Genomic DNA, 25,362 nt, shown 5'->3' with positions numbered 1-25,362 from the left:
CCAGATTTACATTCGTCTATTTTAGTCTTATTCTGTGTCTGTTCAATAAACTTGCCCAAAGTACATTTATCTTGCCAACAGTACATGACCTTGCAGATAGAGAATGGCCCGTATGGTTAACAAACCATGGTATTTTTTAGTAGTTATTGGGATTCAGGACACTACCAAACCTCTGCAAAAACGACATGCTGAAGTGAATTTTAACAACAGGCCTGATAGCAACACTGACTGCCACTGGAGTGTTTATATGCAACAGAAAGTTTAGATTGGCAGAATAAAAGTTCTTTCCAAAAATGTTTATGAACTTGTCGCTAAATTACTTCAAAATGTAATAGATTTAAATATGTAATTTAAAGGTAATTTAACCAAACCAAGTCATGAACATTTCAGCAGGATCAAAAAACGGGGATGGCAGTTACTGCTATTCCTAGCTACGTTCAGCTAAGCTAGTTACCGTTAGCAAGAGTTTAGCTGGATTTTATCTCCATCATGATTGGATTTAGCTACTACATCACTTGTTATGTAGAATAACAAACTGAATTGTTTGATCAAAATGGATATATTTCTATGACATATGTTTTTAATATGGTAATATTGATGCAAAAGAGTTCAGGTACAAACCAAATATGTATGTGTTTTGACTTTATAAGGCAGCATAGAGCTTGAACGAAATACATTCAAACATTGTGTAATGAATATAATCATAAATTATCTTATGTAATATATCTCTATCTATCTATATATCTTTAGTTTTGCTGTCTGTATGCATATTACCAGTGATTTACACTGAACTCGTGCATTAAGAAGTCAAACTACAGGATTTTTTAGTGGTTGTTATTGGGATTCAGGACACTACCAGACCTCTGCAAACAGAAAAGAGGTGCTGAACTGAATTTTAACAACAGGCCTGATAGCAACACTGATTGCAAGGCACTAGAGTGTTAGTGTGCAACAGAAATTTCTGCTAATTTTCCTTTGGCAGGACACTCTTCAGTAGTCAGTGAATTCATTATACAAATTCTAAGCTCTTCCCAACTTAGTGTAAACAGGGCATTAACCTTCCTGCACTCTTAGAGTAGAGCTTAGTAGAAAAGATGCCAATCCTACATTAAACTCAAGCCTTTTTTCCCCTCTTTCATCAGTAGAAAAGCATTATACAGCCCTCCAGGGTGTACTTTGTGACATAATTAATGTGTAACAGTTTCGTTAAGTTTGTCAAATGCCTCCCACTGGTAGAAATACCACCCTTTGGCTAATTCTCAAACACACTTTTGAATTATGTAACGCTTGAAGGGACTGGACTCGAGGCTGTTTTCAGTGAGTCACTTCAGTAAGAAAAGCAAAGGAAAAAGTACAACATGGTAACCTGTCCATGACCTCTCTCCAGTTCATTGGAAGACCAAACGTCATTCCGGGAAGAGAGCGTAGAGATATCATGATCGGATCAAGGTGAACAAACATGTTGTAGTATTTTACTGCGCTTTATGTCACCCTGAAATGCATCTGTGAGTGAATTTAAACCATGAAAGGCAGATGTGACCTTTACTATACTACTAGGAAGGTTACAGACTAAACGCCACGTTACATAAGACCAAAAATGTATATACTATACTCTCCCTTTGGACAATCTTTAGGACAAAACACAGTATCTACAAAAAAATATGGAAAAAATATAGCTGTCTAGCTAGTGTCTGTCTATTATCAGAATTTCTTATATATTGAAATAATTTATGAATGAATTACAATTTAATACATCAAAATATGTGATTTAAAGGTGGAATAACAACATTAAAATAGCTTTAAATTGCTTAATTTCCAGTAGAGTCAAAAGATGAAATGGCAGTTGATGCTACTTATATTTAGTTAGGTAACGTTAGCAAGAGTTTAGCTTGGTTTTATCTTTTTTAAAATATGATAAACCTGTTTAAATATGAATATATTCAGTAATATTATCTTTAGTTTTGCTGTCTGCATTAAAAAGTCAAATTCGGTGAACTCTAAAACAGGTTTGGGTGATTTTTTAAGGACATGGAGTACTTTTTGAGAAGTTTTAAAGAGCAGAGCACTACTTTTCAAGCACTATGAATTTAAAACGTTCAGATATTTGTAGTGTTACGCATTGGGCCAGATTCACAACACTGTTTAAATTTTATAGTGTTTAGAATTTCATAATCAGAGCTTGCAACTGCAGACTTATTTCTCCCTGTCTGGCTTTCGTGTACTCTCAGACAAGCTGGACAGATAGACTCCCACACACAGCACTCTCTCACCGTCTGCCCACATTTAATATATGTAAGCACTGCGTTTATTACATGTGGGTTTATATATAGGCAGCTACATCATGTGCGCACACGTTGATCTAAAGCTTTCCGATGACACGGCGTAATGCACAGTGGGGCTCATTAAAAACTATAACCACCTCTAACTCCCAGCCACACTCGTGACAATGGAGACCTCTTCCACACATACGGAGAAAAACATACAGAGAATTCAATGAGAGAATTGCACACAGGGGAATAAGAACTGACTCATTCACAAGTATAAATTAAGCCCTCAACTTGCACGGGAGAAAAAATGTGCTTTCTCTGTTATGTTTGCTCTCACAACAGCCAACAACAGCAAAGATTACACACACACACACATATATACACACACATATACATATATATAATAAATGAATTCAAAATGTAATATATTTAAAAATGTAATTTAAAGGTTGGGTAATTACTGCTATTCAGCTAAGCTAGTTACCGTTAGCATGCATTTAGCTGGGTTTTTTGATCATGATTGGATTTAGCTACTGCATCACGAGTTACGTAGAATAAACTGAATTGGTTAATCAAAATGGATATTATTTAATTACAGATCACAGCCATGTAAAAAAAAAAATTAAAAAATCAGTTAATAATCTTTCAGCCTCAGCTAAGGCTAACCATGACCCTGTCCTCTGCTAGCTTACGTTAGCTTTAGCTCTAGTTGTCTGTCTCTCTGAGATTATTTTACATGTTGTTTTGACAAAATACAATATAAAAATTACATTTTTATGACATATTTTTCTATTTAATATGGTGAAATTGTTATATGATTGAAAATATTCAGTAATATTATCTTTAGTTTTAGTCTGTATGCAAATTACCAGTGATTTACACGTACACAAGAACCTGTGCATTAATTTAAAGCATGTTAAAATGTAGTTCATATGTATAATAAATTAATTAAAAACGTGATAGATATAAAAATATAATTTCAGTCAAGTCATGAAAATTCAGGTAGGGTCAAAAGCTGGGATGGCAGTTACTACTTCTCGGCTACGCTAGGTACCGTTAGCAAGAATCGGAAAGAAGTCAAAATTCTGTGTCAAATTCTGTGAACTTTTAAGCATTAAAATGTGGTTTGTAAATATATTAAATGAATTCAAAATGTAACAGATTTAAATATGTAATCTAAAGGTATCTTTAACCAAACCAAGTTATAAAAATTCAGGTAGAGTCAAAAGCTGGGATGACTAAGCTAGTTACCGTTAGCAAGAATTGGGTTAAGAAGTCAAATTCTGTGAACTTTATTATAGATTTGGGGAAGTTTTTTAAGCATTAAAATGTTGTTTATAAATATATTGAATGAATTCAAAATGTAACAGATTTAAATATGCAATGTAAAGGTTTCTTTAACCAAACCAAGTCATGAAAATTCAGGTAGACTCAAAAGCTGGGCAGACTAAGCTAGTTACCGTTAGCAAGAGTTGGGTTAAGAAGTAAAATTCTGTGAACTTTTAGGCGTTAAAATGTTGTTTATAAATATATTACATGAATTCAAAATGTAACAGATTTAAATATGTAATCTAAAGGTATCTTTAACCAAACAAAGTTATAAAAATTCAAGTAGAGTCAAAAGCTGGGATGGCAGTTACTACTTCTCGGCTAAGCTAGTTACCGTTAGCAAGAATTAGGTTAAGAAGTCAAATTCTGTGAACTTGAGCATTAAAATGTTGTTTATGAATATATTAAATTAATTCAAAATGTAACAGATTTAAATATGTAATCTAAAGGTTTCTTTAACCAAACCAAGTCATGAAAATTCAGGTAGAGTCAAAAGCTGGGATGGCCGTTGATGCTACTCATGCTTCTCTAGTTACCGTTAGCAAGAGTTTAGCTGTTTTCATTTCATATAGTTACAGTTGTCCTCGTCTCTGGGATGATTTTACATGTTTTGACCAACAGAATAGAGAAAACTGTTCATGCTGCAGATACATTCTTAAAAAAAGATAGATATCTTCTTGTTCTAAATATAAAGAATATGATGCGGCTCCAAGCCTGTATGAATCATCAGCCTTGAGACCTATATTTGCCTCTCGCTCGTCATAAAGTTTAATACTGTCATGTGCTCTGACTGCTGATCAGCAAAGTGTGATTTAGAGGTGTAAATTGGACCTGAAGCAGTAAAACGAGTCCTCTAATGTCTTTCTATCTTTACAAAAAAAAGAACAAAATAATCAGGATAGCTTCGTTAACTGGAAATGTGCCATACATTTTATTTTTTAAATTACAGCGTCTGAGGCAGGAAGAACAAATGAAGGGTAATGAAACCTGGGCCAAGACTGAAAATTGAACACGGCTGTATGAAAAGATGTCCATTTTTCCTTGAAGAAAGGAGGCATAGGAATATCATTAAATATTTAACTGGATTTAAAATGGCATGCTCCTTACAGAGGGCATGTGCTGGAGACTATTAAACCAGTATGAAATGTATATTTCTGCATGTGTAAAACTCAATTTTAGTGGCTGCAAAAGTAGCAAACAGCAAAACATTTCATGCACCATAAGGGCCTTGGTAGGTTATGTAACTTTTCCTGGTGGAGCTTCATGCAAACAGCCACACAAATGCAACAACAAGTTTTTGCAAGGAAATTGCAAGAAGGAAGAAGAAGGTGGAGGAGGTGGAGGTGGCATGCACTTGCAAATCTACAGTATAATAAACTATTATATAAAATAACTTTTGCAAACAGAGGTGGTGTTTGTGCAGGATCAAAATGAGACAGACAGAGCAAAGATTAAAGACAGCTGGGAATGAAAAACATCACATGCTTACCAAATTTTCTGTCAGCGATGGCAGGTGAGGAGCAGAGGCTGACGGCCAATGCAGCGAAGAGGACGGGACACCACAGTGAATCCATACCGCTCCTGCCTAGAACTACTAATCCATCGCAACAGCTCGGCTAAAACTGCATGTTTTTATAAAAAAAAACGCTCAACTCAGGGGCGAGCTGCTCGGACGAGGCTAAAGACTAAAGATGCATGTTTTATTATTTTAAAAAAATTGCAATGAGCCAAACACACGCACACATATACACACACAAACGCATGCACACTCACAATACAGGCGTTGTTTCAGCACCACAAACAGCAACCAGCCTCACCGAGGAGCCCCTCCTAAGTTTCTGACGTCAAGCACACATGGTGAGGAGGGATGATGCGTGCAGCATGCAACAGCGCCCTGGATGGATGGATGGAGGATGGTGGATGGATGAAGGGATGGTGGATGGATGGATGGATGACAGAGGAGACAGGTCTTACTGAATGATTACTGCCCGGAAGCCATGAAGGCAACACAAAACCCGAGAAAAAAAGAATTGATTTACACATGACTGGAAATAAATAAAGTGTCCTCGTTCATGTGACAACACGTCACAGCACAAACAACATTACAGGAAATCTATAGTCAGATTATAAACCTCAATAAAAATCTGTATTATTAGAACCATTTGAAACAATTGTGGTGATTTTTTTCTATTTTTCTATCTAGACATAAACTCATATTACATAATAAATGACCAAATGTAGTAAAAATTACTAAAAACAGCAGATAAAATACAGCAGATTGAGGTTAATTGACAATAATTTGATAAAAAAAATAAATAAATGATGACATGAACATTAATTATCATTTGAAACACCTGAGTTGACCCTAGGCTCAAGGTATTTCTTTGTTTTATTGACATACTCCTGTAGTCAGGTCTATCTTGAAAATGAGATCTTGATCTTACCTGATTAAATGAGGTACAGAGAGACAGAAAGTCTCGACATATACAAAGATATTACAGCATTCAGATCCTTTTATTTACTGTATATAAAAGTAGCTATACTACACCTCTCAGTATGACGCAGTCCAGTTCAACACTACTGCAAACTACCTCAGTAATAAACATGATAACTAAATTAATATAACTCTGACAGTGTCAATAAAAACTGAAACATTATCAGCTTCTTACTTACTAAAGTAGCAACACTACAGCGTTAATGTACTCCATTACAAGTAGAAGTCCTGCATTTATGATCTTAAAGTACAGTGCATAATTAACTAAATATACTTAAGGTATTGAAAGTAGAAGTACTTGTTATTCGAAAACATTGTGAAGATATCCGTGCATGCAATATATTTTATAAACTTCATATTTTCTAAGTAAAAACTTCAGCTGTAAGCAACAGCTGTCAAATAAATATAGATAAATACAAGTACAATATTTGCCTCTTGAGTGCAGTGGAGTAGAAATATAGTTTAGTACCGTAAAAATATTCTTTAGTACAGGTTTGAGTACATGTAGTTCTTTAAAAAAGGATATAACAATCAATATAGAAAGAAAAAAAAAACAATGTTTCAAAGATGACTGAAGAATAAAAATATAATCTGTGAAATGTTTACTCACTCATCTCTTTCCTGAAGTTAGAAATGTGTGTCCTCTGCATGCACAATCACAAATACTGACAAAACAATATGCAGACTCTAAAAATGAAGACTGAACAGAGGGTGATTTATTGTCTGTTTGTACGTGGTTATTACTTCGGCAAACCGCTGTACAGACAAGAAGAAAGAAATAAACATCAAGTTTAGGTTGATTGATACGTTTGTTTTATTCTTATTAGTAGCACACTGCAGCCTCCACACTGACAGACCAACAGATATATAAACACAGACGGTGAAACATGAAAAAAATATATGTATTTTATATAAAACTGTTAAAAAATATGAGAGAGAGCACCGAGCTGTGGAGGGAAAAGCTTTCAAGAAGAATGCCATTCAATCGAAGAAGCCATACTTCTGCAGTCTGGAGCGCTCGCTCGATCGATATTTCTCAACGTTATCATCGCACAAAGCTGGAGAGATAAAGCTTGAGCAATGTGTGCCGTCAAGAAATAAATAAACAGAGGGAAGTCGAGCCAAACTGGGGGAAAAAAAAACATGCTTTAGATTTCAATCCAATCCATATGTTCCAAAGCCCGGTCAGTGAAGATTAAATATTTATTTCAGTCTGCCAAATTAAGTCTGTAATGTGAACAGCAAAGCTGAAACTCCTCTCATGATTGAAGCTGATAACAGAGGTCGCTTATAAATCCAGAATTTCATTCAAAGTCTTCGCAGAAGATTCATAAATAACCCTGTGGAGAAAAAAAAGGGATAAACATTTATTAATTTATTGATCCAGACAAATGATTTAAAATAAAAAAAACTATCTTTCCGCGTACCTCTGGATGTCTGTGCCGTTTACAGACGTGACTGCATGTTTGTGAAGCTGCTGCTGGACTGATGTGGCTGCACACTTCAAACCGGCTTTAGACTGCCCCGCTGAAGAGTTCAAAATAAATAAAGTATTAAAAAAAATATATCTTTTAAAACTATGAAAAAACTGAATCTTGGAAACTCACCGTGTTTGATGACCGCCAACACGTGCAGCACGGCAGCCAGTTCATTCAGACTGCTGATGGCCTCGGAGTGCAAAGACGAGCTGACCTCTGTCAGAAACGCCCTGAAAGAGACGTTCAAGAACAAAAACAGCTTTTAAAAAAACAACAACTGTATTTTAAAGTTTATTCAGGTCAGGTAAATGTATTGTAACTTTCCTGTTGCCATGGCGCCGTGTGGGTGGCAGCTCTGAACACTTCTGTGTTTTCAGGACTTTTTTTTTTTTGGTCTGCGTTTTGTGTGCAAACATGGACGTGGAACTATGGAGATGAGTGATTTGCCTTTTTTCTGTCAGACTACTTCATGACGCATCAAGTGACAAAAAAAGGCCGCAGCTCTCTTGTTTACACTCGTGCTAGGCAGTCCAAAGACCAATCCATGCCGAAATGAAGAGAAAAAGACGGGGATGCGTGGCTGGATCTAAGCGCCGGGAGTGGAAAAGATGGTACGACCCATGTGTACCGTCCGTTATCACGGGGCACGTAAGATGGAGGAGCTAGTATGGAGAGTGCAGCATCACAGAGACGTGGCTGAATGAACTCGCTGAGGACTCTTTCAACTTGAAGACAGAAGGACAGGAAACGTTTGTGGACCACAGTCAGAACCGGGTCGCTGCAGGAAGGACTCAGCCTTTCGTACATGGGGAGCACACTAAAGTATTTTTCTTATCCACCTTGTATTTTCGACGCTGTAGCATTAATAAAGTCGATCTTATCTCATAAACTAAACAGAGGAAGAAGAAGAACGCTGAGGTCATCGTATGTATAAGAGGAAGCAGGCGGAGGACATTTACCTGGTAACAGACGGTGATTTGAGGATGACAGACAGCAGGACGCTGGACAGAGGAGGCATGTCCTCCAGTGACTCCGGGCTGATCACTTCCTCGGGATGGGTAATCTTTAAAAATGAGAGCGCAGCAGCATTCATCACTCCCTTAATTGAATTGCTCAAGAACGTAATCGGTCATGTCCCTTATCATTCCCCGGGACGTGCGGGATATTGCTAAAAGACAAATGCTGTGCCTCGTCCTCTGCAGAGCTCATACCTTCTGAAGCAAATGTCTCTTCTCCACGACGATAACGGCGAAGAGAGTCGAGAAGACCCCGCAGAGAGGCGCCGTGTCCCACGTCTGAGCCACCTGGAGGAAGTCTGTCAGGCCTTGAACGGCTGACTGACACAGCTAAGACGGGATGAAGATGGAGATGGAGTCAAGATGAGTGCAACTTTACAGGAGGCCAAAAAGTTCATGTAGGTCAACAAACTGTCTACCTCTTTTCCCTCCTCTGGTTCCTTCCTGAGACGCCGAGCCAACAGCTCGATAATCTTCTGGAAGATGTTGGCCACCACGCCCAGAATCACAGTGGTGGGGTCTTCCAGATTTTCCTGAGCCTCGTTGTTTTTGATGTCGCCGGGTACGTAGCTGTCCGCCACCTCCTTCAAAATGGGCAGCACTGCGGGGATGCACAGGTAGCCCGCCTCTGGAAAGACAAGACGTAAAAAAAGATGAATTCACATGAAGAAATGTGTTTTTTTTAGTTACTTTATGCACCGAAACACTCACCTGAGAGGAGGGTGAGCGAGCACAAGTGGAGGATTTGACCCTTGAGCGTCTCGTCGCCCAAACCCACGAGAAAAACGTCCCGGCACACGGTCAGGAAACTCTGGTAAACACACAAGAGGAACTCTTAGAGGAACAATATCACCGCTACAAGAATAAGCGAAACAGGCTTATTTTCAATATCTGATCGCAGCAGCAATGTGGCTGAAGAATAATGACACAAATAAAAAAAAACTAATTTCAGTATCAGTTTGAGCAGGAGGAGGCATGTACAGAGTGTGTGGAGCCGAGCAGAACAATCTATGAGGAGTCTAAATTTACCGAGCAGAACTGAAAGTCCTGGAAGCAGGAGGCAAAAAGGCCCCACAAAACTTAATGTTCTGGATAACAACATAACTGTGTGTTTTAATCTGCAGCCTTGGTACGGGCGATGAGTCAGACGGAAAAAAAAGCTAAAACTGGCTATTTATGAACAAGGAGATACGATTCTCCTGCAGAGAAATCTGATTTCACAATTCACACAGATGATATTACACCAGGAGACACTCGCAGCTATCCGTCACATCCACCCTCAAAGCTGCACGATGTTCGGCATCAGAAAAAGTCTCAAACTGAGAGCTCCTAAGTGACTTACAATGAAGGGAACAATCGAGGTACAGAGTGGCAACGGCATGTTCGTGCAGCAATAAGCACTGCTCACGTAGAAAGGGGATAGATGGTAGAGAGGGACGCCCATGATCTGGTAGGAACTGTTAGGACGTTCTCCACCAACGGGGAACAACACATGAGAAAAGTTTGGATTGCTCTGAGCGTACAGGTGGCAGAGGAGGTAACATATGTATGTATGAGGACGTTGAAGTAGGTGGGTTCAGAACCGGAGACTACTTTGTAGATTTAAATTTAACTCGGGCTGCTACAGGGAGCCAGTGGAGCTTGATGAGCAGCTGGGTAACATGTACACGTTTGGGTTGATTGAAGACCGTGCACGAGATTGCGTTGTGGATCATCTGAAAGGGTTTCAGGAGGCCCGTCAAGGAGAGCATTACAGTAATCGAGACCACAGCCTGGATCGGGAGTTGGAGTCGGATGAGGCCTGATTTTTCTTATCAACTGAGGTGATCAGAGAAGGTAGGTCATCAACCATGACTCTTAAGTTTCTCGCTACCCTGGTAAGAGACATAAGGAGTCACTTCTGACATGATGTCATGGCGCAGAGTAGGTTTAGCTGGGAGGACCAGCAGTGTTTATATATTTGAACAGCTGCTCTCCGGTTATGAAATGTACTCAGTTCATGGCTGTGCCTAATTTGCACATTTGTGCTGCAGTGGAGTCGACTGTCCCATCTCCCTTAATGGAGACCACACACACATTTTCCCTATTTGCCCAAATTAAATGCTGGTGCTCACTGCAGCCTGAGCATATTCAGCAAGTCATTTCAGCTCTGCTAATTGTAGTTTGGAAAGGCTCAATGGACACTTAGAATACACCCAACGCATAACTGTTTGGGCTCAATTAATTCTTAGTGGAAGTTTTCCAGTTTAAAGTCGTCGACTGGAAACATAAAGTACATAAGTAAGTACATGTTTACAGAAGTTGAGCTCACCTCGGTTATCTGTGCAGCCAGTGGCCGCGACTTCTCCGAACCCTCATCACCATCACCATCACCATCACCATCACCATCACCATCACCGGGGCGTTTAGTCAGGAAGGGCAGCACCCGCTCAGCTATCCACGCTGCCACATGCTCCAGAGACTGCAGGTAGTCTCGACCCTCCGAGGACTAAAAAGAAGAAACAGTTTCACTTTATTAACTTTTTTTTTTTAACTTCTTCTTGTAGCTTAAGAAGGAAAAACACAGAAAATAAACTACTGGCTTTGATCCATCCATTTCTTTTGGAGGAAGCTCATTTCAGCCTCTTGTATCTGCGATCTCATTCTTATGGACGCTACCCAAAGCTCATGACCGTAGATGAGGGTTGGAACATAGATGGAAAGCTGGACAAATCAAGAGCTTTGCCTTCTGCTTCAGCTCCATCTTCCCCCACAACATTATGGTACGTCCACAGGACACCACAGCAAGCTGCCGGTCCATCTCACGGTTCATGAACAGGACACGGAGATACATGAACTCCTCTTGGGGCAGCGACCCAGAAATATAAGCAAATATAAGCTTGTAACGAGAGAATCTGTCTCACAACTTTGAGTGATCTGGAAAAATCATTAGCCCTCTTCCCTGCAACTGACATTATCGATTAATCTGCAGATTATTCTTATTCTCATCAGTTCATCCTGCCAATTAAGACGATAAAACAAGAATTCAGTCCTGTTCTAATAAGAGCTCTCATTTACAAAGACAAGAACTGCACTAAACATCCTGTAACTCTGCAATCTTGGGTTAAATATTAAAATAAACTCACATTATGCTGCAGATGTGCACCGAGGCGGCCGTGGTACACGAAGACTTTGAGCGCCGTCTCCACACCGGGACTTTGACTTTCTTCTGAGGTGAGGTGAGCGTACAGCACTGACTGTGGAGACAAATATGACACCAATTAACATAAAGCACACTCACCTACCTCACAGTCTGATGAATGTCCAACATACCCTCCAGTTTCCTAGAGCTGCATGGAGCTGCTTCAGTGGCCTCTCGCCAAGAGCCAGGACTTTCTCTCGGGCTGAAGCGTGGCTGAACAGGTACTCCAGATACACCAGAGCCAGGTCTGGTTTGGCCTCCACCGTCTCCTGGATTCGCACCTTTCGATTGGTGTTCGTCTTGTCCTGAAGATGAAAGGAAAACAGTGAGCGTGTGAACATTAGTGTCAGCCCTTCTACGCTCTTTGGTGTTGTGTTGACTGACCCCTTGCTTGGGCAAGGCCTCGGTGAGCCAGTCGGTGGCGAGTTCGAGGACGGCGGCGGCCTGACCCCAGCTGCACATGCAGTCCAACAGCTGGCTGTACTGTACCGGCTCCGCTCCTGGGTCCATCCTCCTCAGTCTGGACAAGACACCACAGCTGGAGAGAAAACGAGAGAGGCAGGTTAGACAAGGCCAAACGACAGGGAAAAAAAAGAAGAAGTGAAACGTCGAGTGAGAAAGCGACACCTGAACGTTTGGACTGCAGCTGGAGGCATGAAGGAGGCCAGTTCTATAAGAGGAACGGTGCACTGCTTGTGCTGAAAAACAAAAGTTTTACAGTGTTCATGGAAGAGTGACTGAAAAACACAAACAATACAACACAGGAAGTTTGAGGTACCTCAAAGGCCTGGAAATATTTGGCCATGACGCTTCCAAACTTGGCGATCGTGTACTTCCAGGCCTCTTCATTTTGCTTGAGAGCCTTCTCGACGCTTCTCCACAGGATGACCACGACCTCCAGCAGATGGGACGTGATGGCCGTGTCTTTCCCCAGCAGAGGATCAGCCTGCTGAGATCAAACTCCAAAGTCAATCTCCATAAATTCAGACACGCTCTGAATTACAGCTTCTGCAGCCATTTCTCAGAGTTTAGTTTCTTTACAAATAAATAAACTCTGTGAGTTTCTCTCTTACTGCGCTGTTCTCCTTGTTGCTTTCATTGATGTCGGACAGGTCGCAGTCAGCCTGGATGGAACTGTTCAGAACACGGCGAATACTCAACATCAGCTTTACTGCAAGAGAACACAAAACAATGAATCCACTGACAGATGCGAGATGCTAAATAATCTCATGTTTGTCTTTGATAAACGAACGCTTACTTATGTTAGTGGGGGCCGTGTGTTTGTGGGCGTACAGGTAGAACTTCCTGGCAGCCATGGGGTTCATCTGGATGAGGGTGACGCACCGACAGCACCACTCCCTCTCCGACTCGTTGACTGGGAAGAAGGACTTGAAGAGCAGATCGACGATGCGCCGGGAAACCGAAGGGGAATCGACAGCCAGGCGGGCCAGCAGGTGGTCCATGTTGCACACGTCCCAAAACTGCAAAGGGGGAAAACACAGGACAGATTTGAAATTTACCTTCATCGATTATGTAGAGAACCAAAGAAGTTTGACCTTTCTGGCCTAATAACATGTATATTTTCTTGTTGTTGATGCTATTTATTATTTATTGTGGATACTGTTTTCGTTATATTTATTTTTTGCCTTGAATCTTTATAGAAAACTCCCACACACCTTTGGATTTATGATATAAAGGGTCCACTGCAACATGACAGACATGTTCTCTCGTTAAAAATATATTAATGGACCTTATGTTGCTGCCCCAAGCGAAGGAGTTCAGGTATGTCGGGGTCTTGTTCACAAGTGATGGGAAAATGGAGGCAGGAGTACTGCGACTGAGCTCGAAGGCAAAGCGCTCAATTTTCTGGTCCCAAGCTTCACCTAAGGTCATGAGGTTTGGGTAGTGACCGAAATAACGAGACTGCAGATACAAGTAGGCGAAATGAGCTTCCTCCGTCGAGAGGCAGCTCTACAGAGTAGACGACTGCACGTTGTAAAGGAGCCAGCTGTGGCGGTTCGGGCACATCCAAGTGGGAGGAGACACCGGGGCAGAACCCGCTGGAGGGACTACATAGCCCATCTAACCCAGGAACACCTCAGGATCTCCCAGGAGGAGCTGGGATGGATTGCTAGAGAGAGGCACCACGACCCCGACCAGAATAAGTGGAAGAAAATGGATGGATGTTGTTCACTCTCTCAACGGGGTGTTGTTTGTACTGTTAATACTGTTTAATTGTGAATTATAATGGAATATATTCATATAAAGGGAAGAAAAGCACTGTGTACTTTGTTGTTTGTTTGTTGTATGAAGCAAACAGAAACAGTACCTTGGCAGCACGCACTGCCTTCACCTTGATGAGCATGTCAAGGAAGGCCGTGCGGACTTTCTCCGAGTTGTCGTGAAGGCTGTATTTGAGAGTCGGCAGGAGTTTTTCCAACAGTGGATGGCTGAGAGCGTTGTCCAAGACGATAGTCAGACACTGGGGAAAGGATTACACAAACCACGAGTCATTAAATGTCCTGTCTGCTGCCAATAGACTCAGCTGTGCTAATTCTGCCTGCAGTGGCGACCATGTTTACTATCTGGCATCGAAAATAATTGGACAAGAACGACTAATTATTGTTATTTCTAACATAACTCGACTCAGTTTTGTTAAACGTGTTCTCGGCTTAGATCTTGGATGAGATCGCACAACAATAATTAACTCTAAGAGGCTCCATGTGTCCACGTTTTCCAGCACAATCAACACGTCAGGACAGCAAGTAACGGCGTCTCCCACCTTGAAGACTGAACACCGGACATCAGGGGAGCTGGTGTCTCCTGCCAGCTCCATCACCAGCTTCTTCAGGAAGTCTGTGATGATTGTGGGAGGGAGGAGCTCCCAGCACTTTGCCAGGATCTTACAGACTCCCAGGGTGGCGGTGGAGCGCACCACAGGATGAGGATCGTCGAGGAGGCCCTGAGGATGATGGACATTATCAAGTTTTGTTCAAGAGTAGCTGAGGAGGACGTGCTTTACAAAAAAAAAAAAAAGGTTCTCACCATCGCTATGTCCAGCTGCTTTTGAATGATCTCATCTATGTGCTTGTTGTTCTGATCCGGGTCGTGGATCGGGAAGGCCTCGAGCAAAAGCAAAGTGGCGTTCGCGCGCACCTCAAAGTTTGGAGCCTGAAAAAAATGAAACAGAAATACATCAGACCAAAATAAAAACACTAGAATCTTAATATGAAGTTAAAAAATCTGTGTGCGTACACTTAAAGCTTTCCAGAGGATGGGCTTGTAGAGATCATAGAGCATCTTGTCCACCTTGTGACAGCCATTCCTCGAGTGGAAATAGCTCACGATCTGCACACAAGAGTAAAGAGGTCAGTAGAAACAAACGCAGTGACACTATCACATCGTAACAGAAGGTGGTGAGTCTACCTGTCGAACTTTGGTGTGGACAGGAGACGCTCTATGGAGGAAGATCGCGTTCTGCATAAAGTCCTGAATGCATGAGCTCTCGATCTGCTCCAGGAAGTCCCCGCTGGCCTTCTTCCATGCTCTGAAGTAGATCTCCATGATATGATTGGTCATGGTCCTGAGCAGAGAGATTTGACAGTAAACAACACGAACAAGAGAAAAACTGGCTGCTGACAAACAGAATAAAGCGAGCGTCTCACTTGCTGTAAAACTCCAGCTGGTTTTTGATCGTGCCGTGAATAACCCAGATGAAATCGACGTTCCAGCTGAAAAGAAACACCAGGAATCGCTTTCCCTGTGACAATACGCACATCGTCAGGCTGACAGCTGAGAGACAAAGACACAACAACGAGAGTAAAACAGAGGCGCCGTATCGCTCTACTCACGTCATCGTTTCTAATGTAAATCGGACGGTGAAAGCACTGAAGCAACAAGTCTCTGATCTGCTTGTTGTCTTCTGAAGCGTAGTCCAGACTCAGAAGCACGTCGTGGAGACTCCACACTCTTTGGATTTCAGCACCCTGACAACACAGAAGAACGATGAAGAACAGCCCACAGCCCAATATTGATCAATCTGACGTGAAACTGAGGGAACATACTGACCGGTTTCTTCATAATGAAGCTCTTCTGCAGAGCAATCAGGAAAGCAGAGTGACCAAACTTCTCTTTCTCCTTGAGGCCTTTCTTCCACCACGCCTCGCACAGCGTCTGGATGTGGAGCTGCAGAGGAGCCTCAGAGACAGGCAGAGACACCAGAACATCTGAGGGGAAGACACAAACGAGAGACTCATTAAAATGGAAAAAAATAACGATCCGCGTGAATTCAGCCAAGAGAAAAACGAGCAAGGACGCCGACCGTGAAGCCTGTGGGTGATTTTCAGAAGGGCGCTGTAGGTGTCGCCGTCCTGTAGGACCTTTACGGACACGGCAGCCACGAGTGTCACGCCGTCCACGACAGCCATGACACGTTTCTGAAGGAAAAGTGAATTAAAAAAATTAATGGAAGCAGCAGAACATGCTACAGCTGTACAGAAACTGTCAGGTAAACTCACAGGGTCTGCAGCCGACTCCACCTCCATGCCCTCCTGCCTGCCCTCCTCCCAGCGCTCCGGAGGTAACTCCTGCAGGACGTCCTGAAGGAGTGAAGCCAGTTTCCCCCACAGAGTCTGTCTCTGGTCCCTGGGCATCTCCTGCACCACCTCCTCCACATCGAAAGGCTCGGTTTTGTCCTTCTGCTCAGGAATAGAGAGAAGCGAGACAGAAACAACTTGAGACATAGAGACACCCTGTACCAACTACAAGGTGTAATCAAAGCTAAGACTCATTTTTCAAGATGTATCACAATCATAGAGCTCGATAAAGATGGGTAGAAATGTTGAGGTTAGGTTGTTCCACCTCATACAGTTCCCACATTTCTTTAAGCCAGCTGTTGTTTGTGGTTTAGGGTTCAAACGTCTCCTTTTTGTGACAGGCTGTTTGTGACAGACAGATGTGAGTTCTCTGCTCAAAGCTTTTCAGGGATTCAACCTTCAGGTCTTTGAGGAGGTCTGGGTGGTCTCTAACGTCGGACATGATCAGAAAACATGAGTGTGGTTTCCATTTCGTGGTCAGGGTTCACTTTGCTGTTATTTACGACATCCGAAAAGTATTTTCAAACTCTGATTTCTCCTTTATTTGTTTGGGTTAGAAAAGTAAATATTGGGAATAACTTGCAGTTTTATAATTAACAGTTGTATTTGTTCATTAATTCAGTCTTCATCTATTCAATGACTTAAACTACCCATTATGGAACATTTAACACACTGTTTGTTACAAGAACATTATTATCTTATTAAACCTTTATTTAATTTAATGTTGTATTCTTGTGATTTGATACTTTTATGGTTCTTTTTGTTTGTTTCTTTTATTTGCTGTCTAATTTTATTTATTGTTCGCTGTCCTTGGGTGACAGAAAGGCGCCTATGAAATAAAATGTATTATTATTATTATTATTATTGTTGTTATTGTTGTTGTTGTTGTTGTTGTTATTAACCAGGAAAGGTCGCGTTGAGATTAAAAATCTCTTTTTCAAGAGAGTCCTGCAGCACAAATTAGGAACAGGTCAATCCAAAACAGACACACAGACAATAATACAACACACAGTAACACTAAAAATACAAACACAAGCCATGAAAACAACAACAACACCTTGATGCATGTTAAACTGATGCAGACAGCCCTGCAGGTGAAGCTTGTAATGTTTTACAGCAGGTGTAAAGTCAACCTAACATTCACTGTGCAGGCTGTAGTGTTTGTTGTGCTCTTTAATGTGTAATAATATTTAGTTCATGCTTCTCATTCGTGCACAGAAACACCTCAGACACATGTGACACAGCTCTGGTTTGGTTTGAAGTTATCTACTCACATGAAGGTGGATGAAGCGCAGGAAGTCCTCCACTTTGTCCTTACAGGCGGACTCTAAAAACGCGTCTCGTTTGGACATGTTTGCGAGAAGCGACGTGAAGATCTCCACTTAAAACCTGCGATGGAAAAACATTTAACGTCTGAGCTAACGTTACTGTAACGAGTTTATCGTTACTAAAACAGTTATTTCCAAACGTTACTCCTCCTCTGTCCGTTACTCCAGGTAGTATTCTGACTAACGATCATGAGAAAGTAAAGTATGAACCGATAACTTCGACTTTTTTTACCGTTTTGTTTATAATTTCCTGAGCGGACCGCAGGCGGATGACAACCGACCCATAACAACAGCGAACCCGCGCAAATTTGGATGTAGTGCGTCATGACGTCGTGCGTCGTGACGTCGTGCGTCAACTTTTTGGTGCTGACGTAAAACTGTAGTTCTCCTTTCTCGGCCACTAGATGGAGACAAATCACCACACATGTCTCCACCAGAGCTCTCTATAACAACTCGTCACTTTATTTATTTATTTACCACACACATCATCATCATTATTATATTATTATTATTATTATAAAACCCAACATCTGCCTCCACACCATCATCTTCACCCCCTTCTTTGACCTTTAATATATATATTATATATATATATATATATTATATATATATATATATATATATATATAATATATATATATATATAAATGTTACATATGTTGTTTTTGTTTGTTTGTATACTGGAGTATTGTAACAAAAAATAATTTCCCCCTGGGATTATTAAAGTATTTCTGATTATGATTATAAAATAATAATAAAATACATCAGACACTCCAAGTCAAGTCCAGTAGCTATCGAACTGGCTTGTGCAATACATAAGTGAGATCTTCCACACATGCATACTGTACTTCAAACAATCAGTGTCTATTCTCTGTACAGTCTCTCAAGGATTAAATTCTTTATAAGGTTTTAGATTTATATATTGTATAGTTCACTGTTACTTGGTTTTTATTTTACTGTTACTGGTTTTATGTAACTGTTATTTATACCTGTGTATATAGTGTTAAAATAGGTTATCGTATAGGTGTATAGTGTTAAAGTTTTGTTTTCTTGCTATTACTTACTATCTCACTTACCGTTTGGGAGCTGCTGTAACAAAAACTATTTCCCTGCAGGGATTAATAAAGTATTTCTGATTCTTCTTCTTCTTATTATTCTTGGTAGTGGTGTTGTGCTTCAAAGTACATTGGGGTCATCACAGACTTCATCGGCTGTTAAGATCTCAACACCTCAGACCACACCGGTGAACATCCATTTATTGGATATCAAGATGTTGGGCGCATACAGATACCTGACTGTGTGTGTGTTCACCTCAACAATAAACTAGACTGGTCGGACAACACTGACCTGATCCTGTACAAAGTGGGTCAAAGTCTCCACTTACTGAGGACACTGAGGTCCTTTAGAGTGTGCAGAACTCTGTTAAAAACTTTCTATGCCACCGTGGTGGCATCTGCAGTCATGCAGTCATCGGAGAGGGACAAAAAAAAGGAGTCAAGAGGGCAAACTCTGTCCCAGACTGCCCCCTAGACTCCAGAGAGGAGGATGTTAGCACTCCTCTCACGTCCTGTGGAGGCCCTAAACAGCTCCTTCACCAACAGGAAGGAGAACAAGAAGGAGCTCTACCAGCATTCACCAACAGGAAGGAGAACAAGAAGGAGCTCTACCAGCATGACCTCTTGACTTTCTTCTATATATTTCTTATTTATGAGTCATTTCTTATCAAGCTTGTGTATCCGAGCTGCTGTGACAGTGGACAGGAAGAAGCGAAACCACTTTTCACAAGAGAAACTATTTATTTTTCAAAACCCATGAGGCATCATATCATTCAAAATAATAATAACAACGTTAAGAAGGCAAAAAATTACATAGCGTTTTTTTAAGGCACAGGATAGATAACAATAAAAGTATTTAAACGCTCCGACAGACAGTTTATGACCGCGTGGCATCACATGTACAAGCCTATGACATCGCAACTTTTCTCGCAGGCCTGCTTTCGTAAAAATGCAATAACCGTTGTCTCCGCTCGTGTTAATCAGTTTGTTCAACTCGAACAACAACCAAACTCTTATTCAAGTATCCTTTATATTGTCCATAATATAATACAGCACTTGTTCTTAGCCCTAAAATGTTTCCAGGTTTGTTCAGACTCCAATATTGCACAAAAGTCCTCTTAAAATATACAGAGCGATCCTTTTATTCATTGCATATGTGCATTCCTTGTTCGTAATCAAGCATAAAGAACGATAAGAGGTAAAAGATCAAATAACACTGCATGACAAAAGAAGAAAAAGAAAAGAAAATATCAGTCAAGACTGCTACTTAAGCCTACGCTTGTGATTTCATTCCTTTGGTACGAGTTTTCTAACGAACCGGACAGAACGCAACAACAATTCATTTCAATATAAGGAAACGTAATGCCATGAAAACCCCTGCAAATCTTCGTAACTATATATATTAGCAACTCGATTATTTACACAGAACACTGAGAACAGAGAGCAGTTAGTGTGTTTTCAGCACATTTCAATATGTTACAATGTCTTCCATTCTTGATCGTTGACTGGAGAAAAAAAAAAAGGAAGAAAAAAGGTTCTCGCATGCCGAAATAAGTCCTGTAAACTATCTGAAGAATGTACATGATGCGACGAAATGACGTGTCCTTCTATTAACAAGATATTACAGCGCACAGGTGGTCTCACTATGTGAGGAGGCCGTCCTGGATGTTTCTTATGCCTTGAGACGACAAACCGTCTTCGCTCAGGTCATACCTGCGTGAGAGAGCGATAAACAAATATGAATTTAAACACTAGAGTTAAAGTTTGTCACCTACAATGCTGCACAGAGCAATGATAAAACACAAGTTTACCATTGTGTCCATCCTCTGGATATGTCTTCCCCACTTAAATCTACCAACACCTGCGAAAAAGCAAATCAGAAATTAAGTTTTTGGACTTTTTTTTTTGGGCTCCGCTGCACCGTAACCTGCTGGAGTTACCTTTCCCAGAAGCCCTTTGTGTTTGGACAAAATGCTCCCTCCGTTCTTCACCGCTACATCCAGAGTTCTCCTGTGGAGCTCCACCATGGATACGCTAAACTCAAACCTGCAAACACACATTTTATACTGATTTGACAACACCAAACAATCATTCATTCGTTAATTATAAAGGTATAATCGAGGGACAAAAGATGGTGATGATTTTTAAACCCACGTTTGATCATAAACAGGGTTAAGGGTCCGCTTTATTGTGCCGGTCTTCCTCCGCCCTGTCCGGCTCTTGTCGGGCAGCAAATAGAGGCGGATGAAGGGATCTGAACTGTCTTTGGTGAAGGCGATCAAGTTACTGAGGACACACAGGACAACATTGATGAACATGATGTTTAGGTAAGATCATGATACTGGAGAGTTCAAATTAAAATGCAGAGTGTGTGACCTCACCGGCAGGCGTGCACCACCACAATGAGTTTGTTCCTCTGAGAGCTGTGTCGGACAGTCAGCTGGACCTCGCCCAGGGGGAACTGGCTGGGGGCCGAGCCACTTTAAACACAAGCACAGTGAGTTAGTGTCACTTGCAGAGCCTGCAGCTTGAAATTAAACAGCAGATGAAGAGCTTGGCAGGTCGACTGGTAAAATATTCATTAAGGTGCATATTCAAAGAGATGATGGGCCGTCGGAGGCGACATCAGAATTTAGATGAAGTGGAAAAACAATGAGACCACAGGTGGGAATAGCCGGAGAAATAACATATATGTGTTGTTTACTTCTGCAGCTGACGGAGCCTTTGCTGGAGCTCCAAGGTGGCGAAGGGCAGCGAGATATCCGAGGCCAGACTGGGCGTGGACTCCTTGTGGGGCAAGTGTTTCTGGGAGCTGGACATGCAGGTGCTCAGGTTGGAGTTGCTGCGGAGCGGGCTGGCCGAGTACGGCTCACCGTCCCTCTGCTGGAGGTTGAGGGTGGAGGCGTCGATAGGTGGCGGAGGTGTGGGAGGAGGGAGCGGGGAATCTGATTGTCTCTGGGAGGGGGCCGAGGGCGGCTGCGGCACGCTGGACTTCCTGACCTGGACGGAGGAGGGCTGGTCTGAGGATACCTGCTTCTCCAAGGACAGGATCTAGAGGAGGACAGGAGTAACTACGGGTGAGTGCTTGAATACTGACTACAACCTTCTGCTTTGCTGCACGGTCAGAGTGACTAATCATCTCTTGTGAAGTGACCTTAATACTGCTGAAAAAATGTCACGTATTTCCACCTGTTTGTTCAGCACCTGGGGCCAAATCTCTCTTCACCGCGCTATCTATCTTTCTGCGACAGTTCCAGCCCGTTTTGAATATCTCTCGATAAGCTGGTTCACGGGAAAGCTTTCTCAGTGCAGGTCAATATTTTCAAACATTCTTTTATTTGATCAGTTTTGATGATTCGATAAAAGAGAATGCTCTTTGTTGCGGTGTCATGAAGGGCAATGCGATTTGCTCTCTGTGGTATTTTGTTTTTAGACAAACAGAATGTCAATATTTCATTAGTGTGTCTGTCACGGCGAAGCACCTTCATGAAAAGTTCAGGGCTTAAACTGGGATATGTGAGGAGGAGGAGGGAGTTAAGCCAGTGTTGGGGGCTGGGTATGAGTTTGCTTATTCAGAGATGAAATGTTGACAGAAACTGACGCTATGTAGTCGTTAAAACCACGTCCAGCGTCAGTGGAGAAGTGTGTATAGTTTGAGCTTGTAAAACTCCAATAATTCCACTTTAAGTTTTGTATATTCTGCTGTATTTATTTAATTATATGGTTCTCTGATGGAAAACAAGAGACTAGTTGTGAGTGTCGCTTGTTTGGGCCCCAAAGTTTCTTTCTATGCAAACACCTGACCTTCATACCTCTACGTCTCTTGAACCACCCCTCCGTGACAAAGATAGCCTAATATTGCTGCTTGACTCGACTTAAGGCTACACCGAACACATAAAAAAAAGACTGTCCTAATATACATATTAGTTTCTGACTCAGAGAAACAGTAAAATTCCCTAAAACTACCTTAAAACTACCATCTCATACACATTTAGTCTAGTCTATGCCATCTTCTGAGGGAGCTACATGACCTCCTGATGAAGCAGCAGTGCATACTGATGCAACTCCGCTGTAAAGAGAAGGAATAACACTGCCATAACACTTTATGATGTACCTAAAGTCTAATAATCCATCTATCCTCGCTCCGGGTTAATGGTGTTTCTGTTTCTGGAAAGAGACGCTACTGCTGAATTTTCTAAATGTCAATTTTTAAAATGCTCTATCACAAACGAAATCTACTTCAATTTCATCTGTGAGATATCTGAAATTGAATCTAACTCTCTCTAAATGGCCAAATACCACAAGGGAGACACAAACCGCTGATTCATAATTTGGATAAGACGACCTGTGAGTTTAGGGCTCAGACTTAAACACACTGCCTGTGGTGAAGATGTTTTAAGATGTTTAGTTTCAGCTTCAGTCTTTTGGCGTTACATCATCACACATCATGTTTTCAATTAATATCAGACGCTTTTTTTTAGGAGATTATCGCCACAACAAGTCAGCCGGAAACAGCGTTTTCAACCAACTCACAGAGCCTAAATTGTCTGAAATTAGAACTATGCTTCTTTCTGAAAATAAAGGATTTATTGTTTTAAGTAGAGCGGTAATTCTGCCACCATTACCAACGCCTTGTGTGACAGCTAGAAGTAGCAACAGTTACTGTGGGGGGTGTAGCCGATGTCATGTTATAATTGTAACAAGTAGTTCTGACTAAGCAATCTGATTGGTCAACTAGACATTAAGAACGTGCTCAAATCAGCATGACAGCACACCTGACTCATCAGTACAAATATTACTGCACCACCTCCTCCCATCCTGAAAATAGTAAACATTTAAGTAATACATCTGAATTTCAGCTTTCTTTAATGGATATTCTGTATTTTATGGAGCCTCGTTAATACAGGTGTGTACCTCGTTTGTGTGCAAGCACGTCAATGAGAGTTTAGTGAGTGCAGAGAAAATATTGTTTTTACACACTAAAGGTTGACTAATATTGACTAATATGGACTGAAGCTGAATATTTTGTTAGATAAAGACGTGCATTTTGGAAAACTGGAAATTATTACATCGATCTTTCTTCAACACATTTTGACTTTTGGATTTAACGCTGTGGAGTTATTGGAAATATTTGGACCACGTCCTCAGCTGCACGATGAGTCGCTGACACGGTGCCACTGACTTAAAAATAAATGAGTTTGTGGATGCAGTAGCTAAATCTCATCATGGAAATTTTTACATACACATACTTTTACAATGTCGCAGCAGATTAGTCACTACAAGACTGAACCAGCAGGTCAGTTAGGTGTTTATATGTGTGATATTTATTCAGTTATTCAGAGCTCTAGAAAACTCTGATGTGAGTTTGGCTTGGACTAGAAATCGTCCCTGTTGCAGGTCTTTACTTAAGGCTCTGACTGCTTCATTACATAAAAGAGTCTACTTCCGTGACTGAGTGTTTTCCAGTAATTAAACCCGATGTATCTCCATGGAAACGGAGTCAACACAAGTTTATTTTGAGAACAAAGTGGACAATAGGAACACTTTTCACTGTTGTATAATCACAGTATTACATTTCCGGTTATTGGTGACCGCACTACTGCCAATAATGACGATAAAGCACAGCCTCGTATGTAAAACTGCTTCTTTGAGATGAGAGCGTAAAACCTAAAGGCTGTAATGAAGTCAATAAATACTTTTCAGTTTATTGTTGACCCTGCAATACTCGCAACATTACTTCAGATACACTGTGCCACTCGTTACATAAATAATACGCCTTCTCACAGTCCCTTCTGTTTGGATCAGCAGATCCTGAACATCTGTTCTGGTTCCCTGAAATGAATAACCCTTATATCACTAATGCACAGGTCCTTTTTTTTCTTACCCTCAGGGCCATCTTCAGTTTGATGGTGGAGCTCGGTCCGGAGTTCTTGAGAGGAAAACACTGAGTCAGCGTCATCTCCTCCTCCACCAACAGGCTGCACAAAGGCACCGTCAAATTACCCAGGGTGCATTTATGCTTGTCATCTTTTAGCTGTGCATAAAGACGGATGAAGAAGAAGATCTGCTTTAAGACAGGTCAGCTTGTTTAACATAAATGTTAACGGTGCAGATTTGTGCAGCCTTTACCTGCACCTCGAGCTCCTGCCTCCTGGGGTTGTGAACGAGGAATGAGAAACAGTCTTCCCACATGGGCTCCTTGGTCTTGAACCGGATCTTTACAGGCAGACAGGTTTGTTAGTTGTTGGTACATGAGAGCAGTCAATTAAAAATCAAATTAATCTGGAGAGCATTGAAGAACCTGAAGCACTAATAACATACAACTCTAAATATTAACTGAAAAAGAGTGCATATCCTGATATATTCATCACTTTAAGTGTTTTCATATCGCATCTACAGTTCTACGTACGACAATAATGTTGTTTAAAAGCTCTAATTAGCTCTGTTGGTTTATATAATCTACTATTTGTTGTTAGTTAGCCTGTTTCCCCACAGTATTGGTTTCCATGAATAAACAATTAGGACAGTGCAAAGCAAACTGGATTTTAAATTAAAGAAGTCTTTGAGCTTTAAGGATGTTTCTTACATTATAGGATAAAACAACAGGAAACCAATGCTA

General features: G+C 41.1%; 3 protein-coding genes across 7 annotated transcripts in view; all 3 read right to left on the bottom strand.

The window, feature by feature from the left end:
- ptprn2 (protein tyrosine phosphatase receptor type N2) overlaps positions 1-5,691 on the bottom strand; it is a 131,527-nt gene extending 125,836 nt beyond the window's left edge. The window contains exon 1 of the mRNA XM_027274139.1: positions 5,086-5,691. Within this exon, the coding sequence (XP_027129940.1) occupies positions 5,086-5,170 (85 nt within the window). The 5' untranslated portion in view covers positions 5,171-5,691. The remainder of the gene's footprint in view (positions 1-5,085) is intronic.
- Positions 5,692-6,886: 1,195 nt separating this feature from the next.
- Positions 6,887-18,030, bottom strand: ncapg2 (non-SMC condensin II complex, subunit G2). Of its 3 annotated transcripts, none has more exons than XM_010744136.3 (27): positions 17,921-18,030; positions 17,635-17,749; positions 16,283-16,462; positions 16,087-16,201; positions 15,834-15,991; positions 15,617-15,751; positions 15,431-15,525; positions 15,192-15,348; positions 15,021-15,113; positions 14,811-14,936; positions 14,548-14,727; positions 14,095-14,247; positions 13,024-13,246; positions 12,839-12,936; positions 12,544-12,714; positions 12,393-12,463; positions 12,150-12,303; positions 11,897-12,070; positions 11,710-11,820; positions 10,896-11,072; positions 9,296-9,395; positions 9,004-9,212; positions 8,780-8,914; positions 8,528-8,631; positions 7,698-7,798; positions 7,518-7,617; positions 6,887-7,430 (listed from the first exon to the last, which is right to left on the bottom strand). In XM_010744136.3, the coding sequence occupies exons 2-27, from the start codon at positions 17,710-17,712 to the stop codon at positions 7,379-7,381; spliced, it is 3,450 nt and encodes a 1,149-aa protein (XP_010742438.3). In that variant the 5' UTR covers positions 17,713-17,749; positions 17,921-18,030; the 3' UTR covers positions 6,887-7,378. The 3 variants fall into 3 exon arrangements, with proteins under 3 accessions (XP_010742438.3, XP_019127163.2, XP_027129939.1); XM_019271618.2 differs by having other exon boundaries at positions 12,544-12,711; XM_027274138.1 differs by having other exon boundaries at positions 17,635-17,985.
- Positions 18,031-19,471: 1,441 nt separating this feature from the next.
- Positions 19,472-25,362, bottom strand: part of esyt2b (extended synaptotagmin-like protein 2b) — a 37,278-nt gene continuing 31,387 nt past the window's right edge. For all 3 annotated transcript variants that reach the window (XM_019271672.2, XM_010744135.3, XM_019271673.2), the window contains 8 exons: positions 24,873-24,959; positions 24,628-24,777; positions 21,448-21,794; positions 21,125-21,223; positions 20,898-21,029; positions 20,684-20,789; positions 20,555-20,604; positions 19,472-20,456 (listed from right to left, as the gene is read on the bottom strand). In XM_019271672.2, the coding sequence (XP_019127217.1) occupies positions 20,387-20,456; positions 20,555-20,604; positions 20,684-20,789; positions 20,898-21,029; positions 21,125-21,223; positions 21,448-21,794; positions 24,628-24,777; positions 24,873-24,959 (1,041 nt within the window). In that variant the 3' untranslated portion in view covers positions 19,472-20,386. The remainder of the gene's footprint in view (positions 20,457-20,554; positions 20,605-20,683; positions 20,790-20,897; positions 21,030-21,124; positions 21,224-21,447; positions 21,795-24,627; positions 24,778-24,872; positions 24,960-25,362) is intronic.

The sequence above is a fragment of the Larimichthys crocea genome, chromosome XXIII (genome assembly GCF_000972845.2).
Source record: "Larimichthys crocea isolate SSNF chromosome XXIII, L_crocea_2.0, whole genome shotgun sequence".
Taxonomy (NCBI): domain Eukaryota; kingdom Metazoa; phylum Chordata; class Actinopteri; family Sciaenidae; genus Larimichthys; species Larimichthys crocea.
The sequence above is the reverse complement of the archived record's forward strand: the minus strand, read 5'-3'. Positions and strand labels throughout refer to the sequence as shown.

Excerpts from the sequence above, each read along its gene's own strand:
- ncapg2 (XM_010744136.3), bottom strand. The coding sequence starts at position 17,712 with ATGTCCAAACGAGACGCGTTTTTAGAGTCCGCCTGTAAGGACAAAGTG. Across the intron at positions 9,213-9,295 it reads CTCGCTCACCCTCCTCTCAG|AGGCGGGCTACCTGTGCATC; the intron begins GTGAGTGTTTCG and ends TTGTCTTTCCAG. Across the intron at positions 7,431-7,517 it reads AACGGCACAGACATCCAGAG|GGTTATTTATGAATCTTCTG; the intron begins GTACGCGGAAAG and ends TTTTCTCCACAG.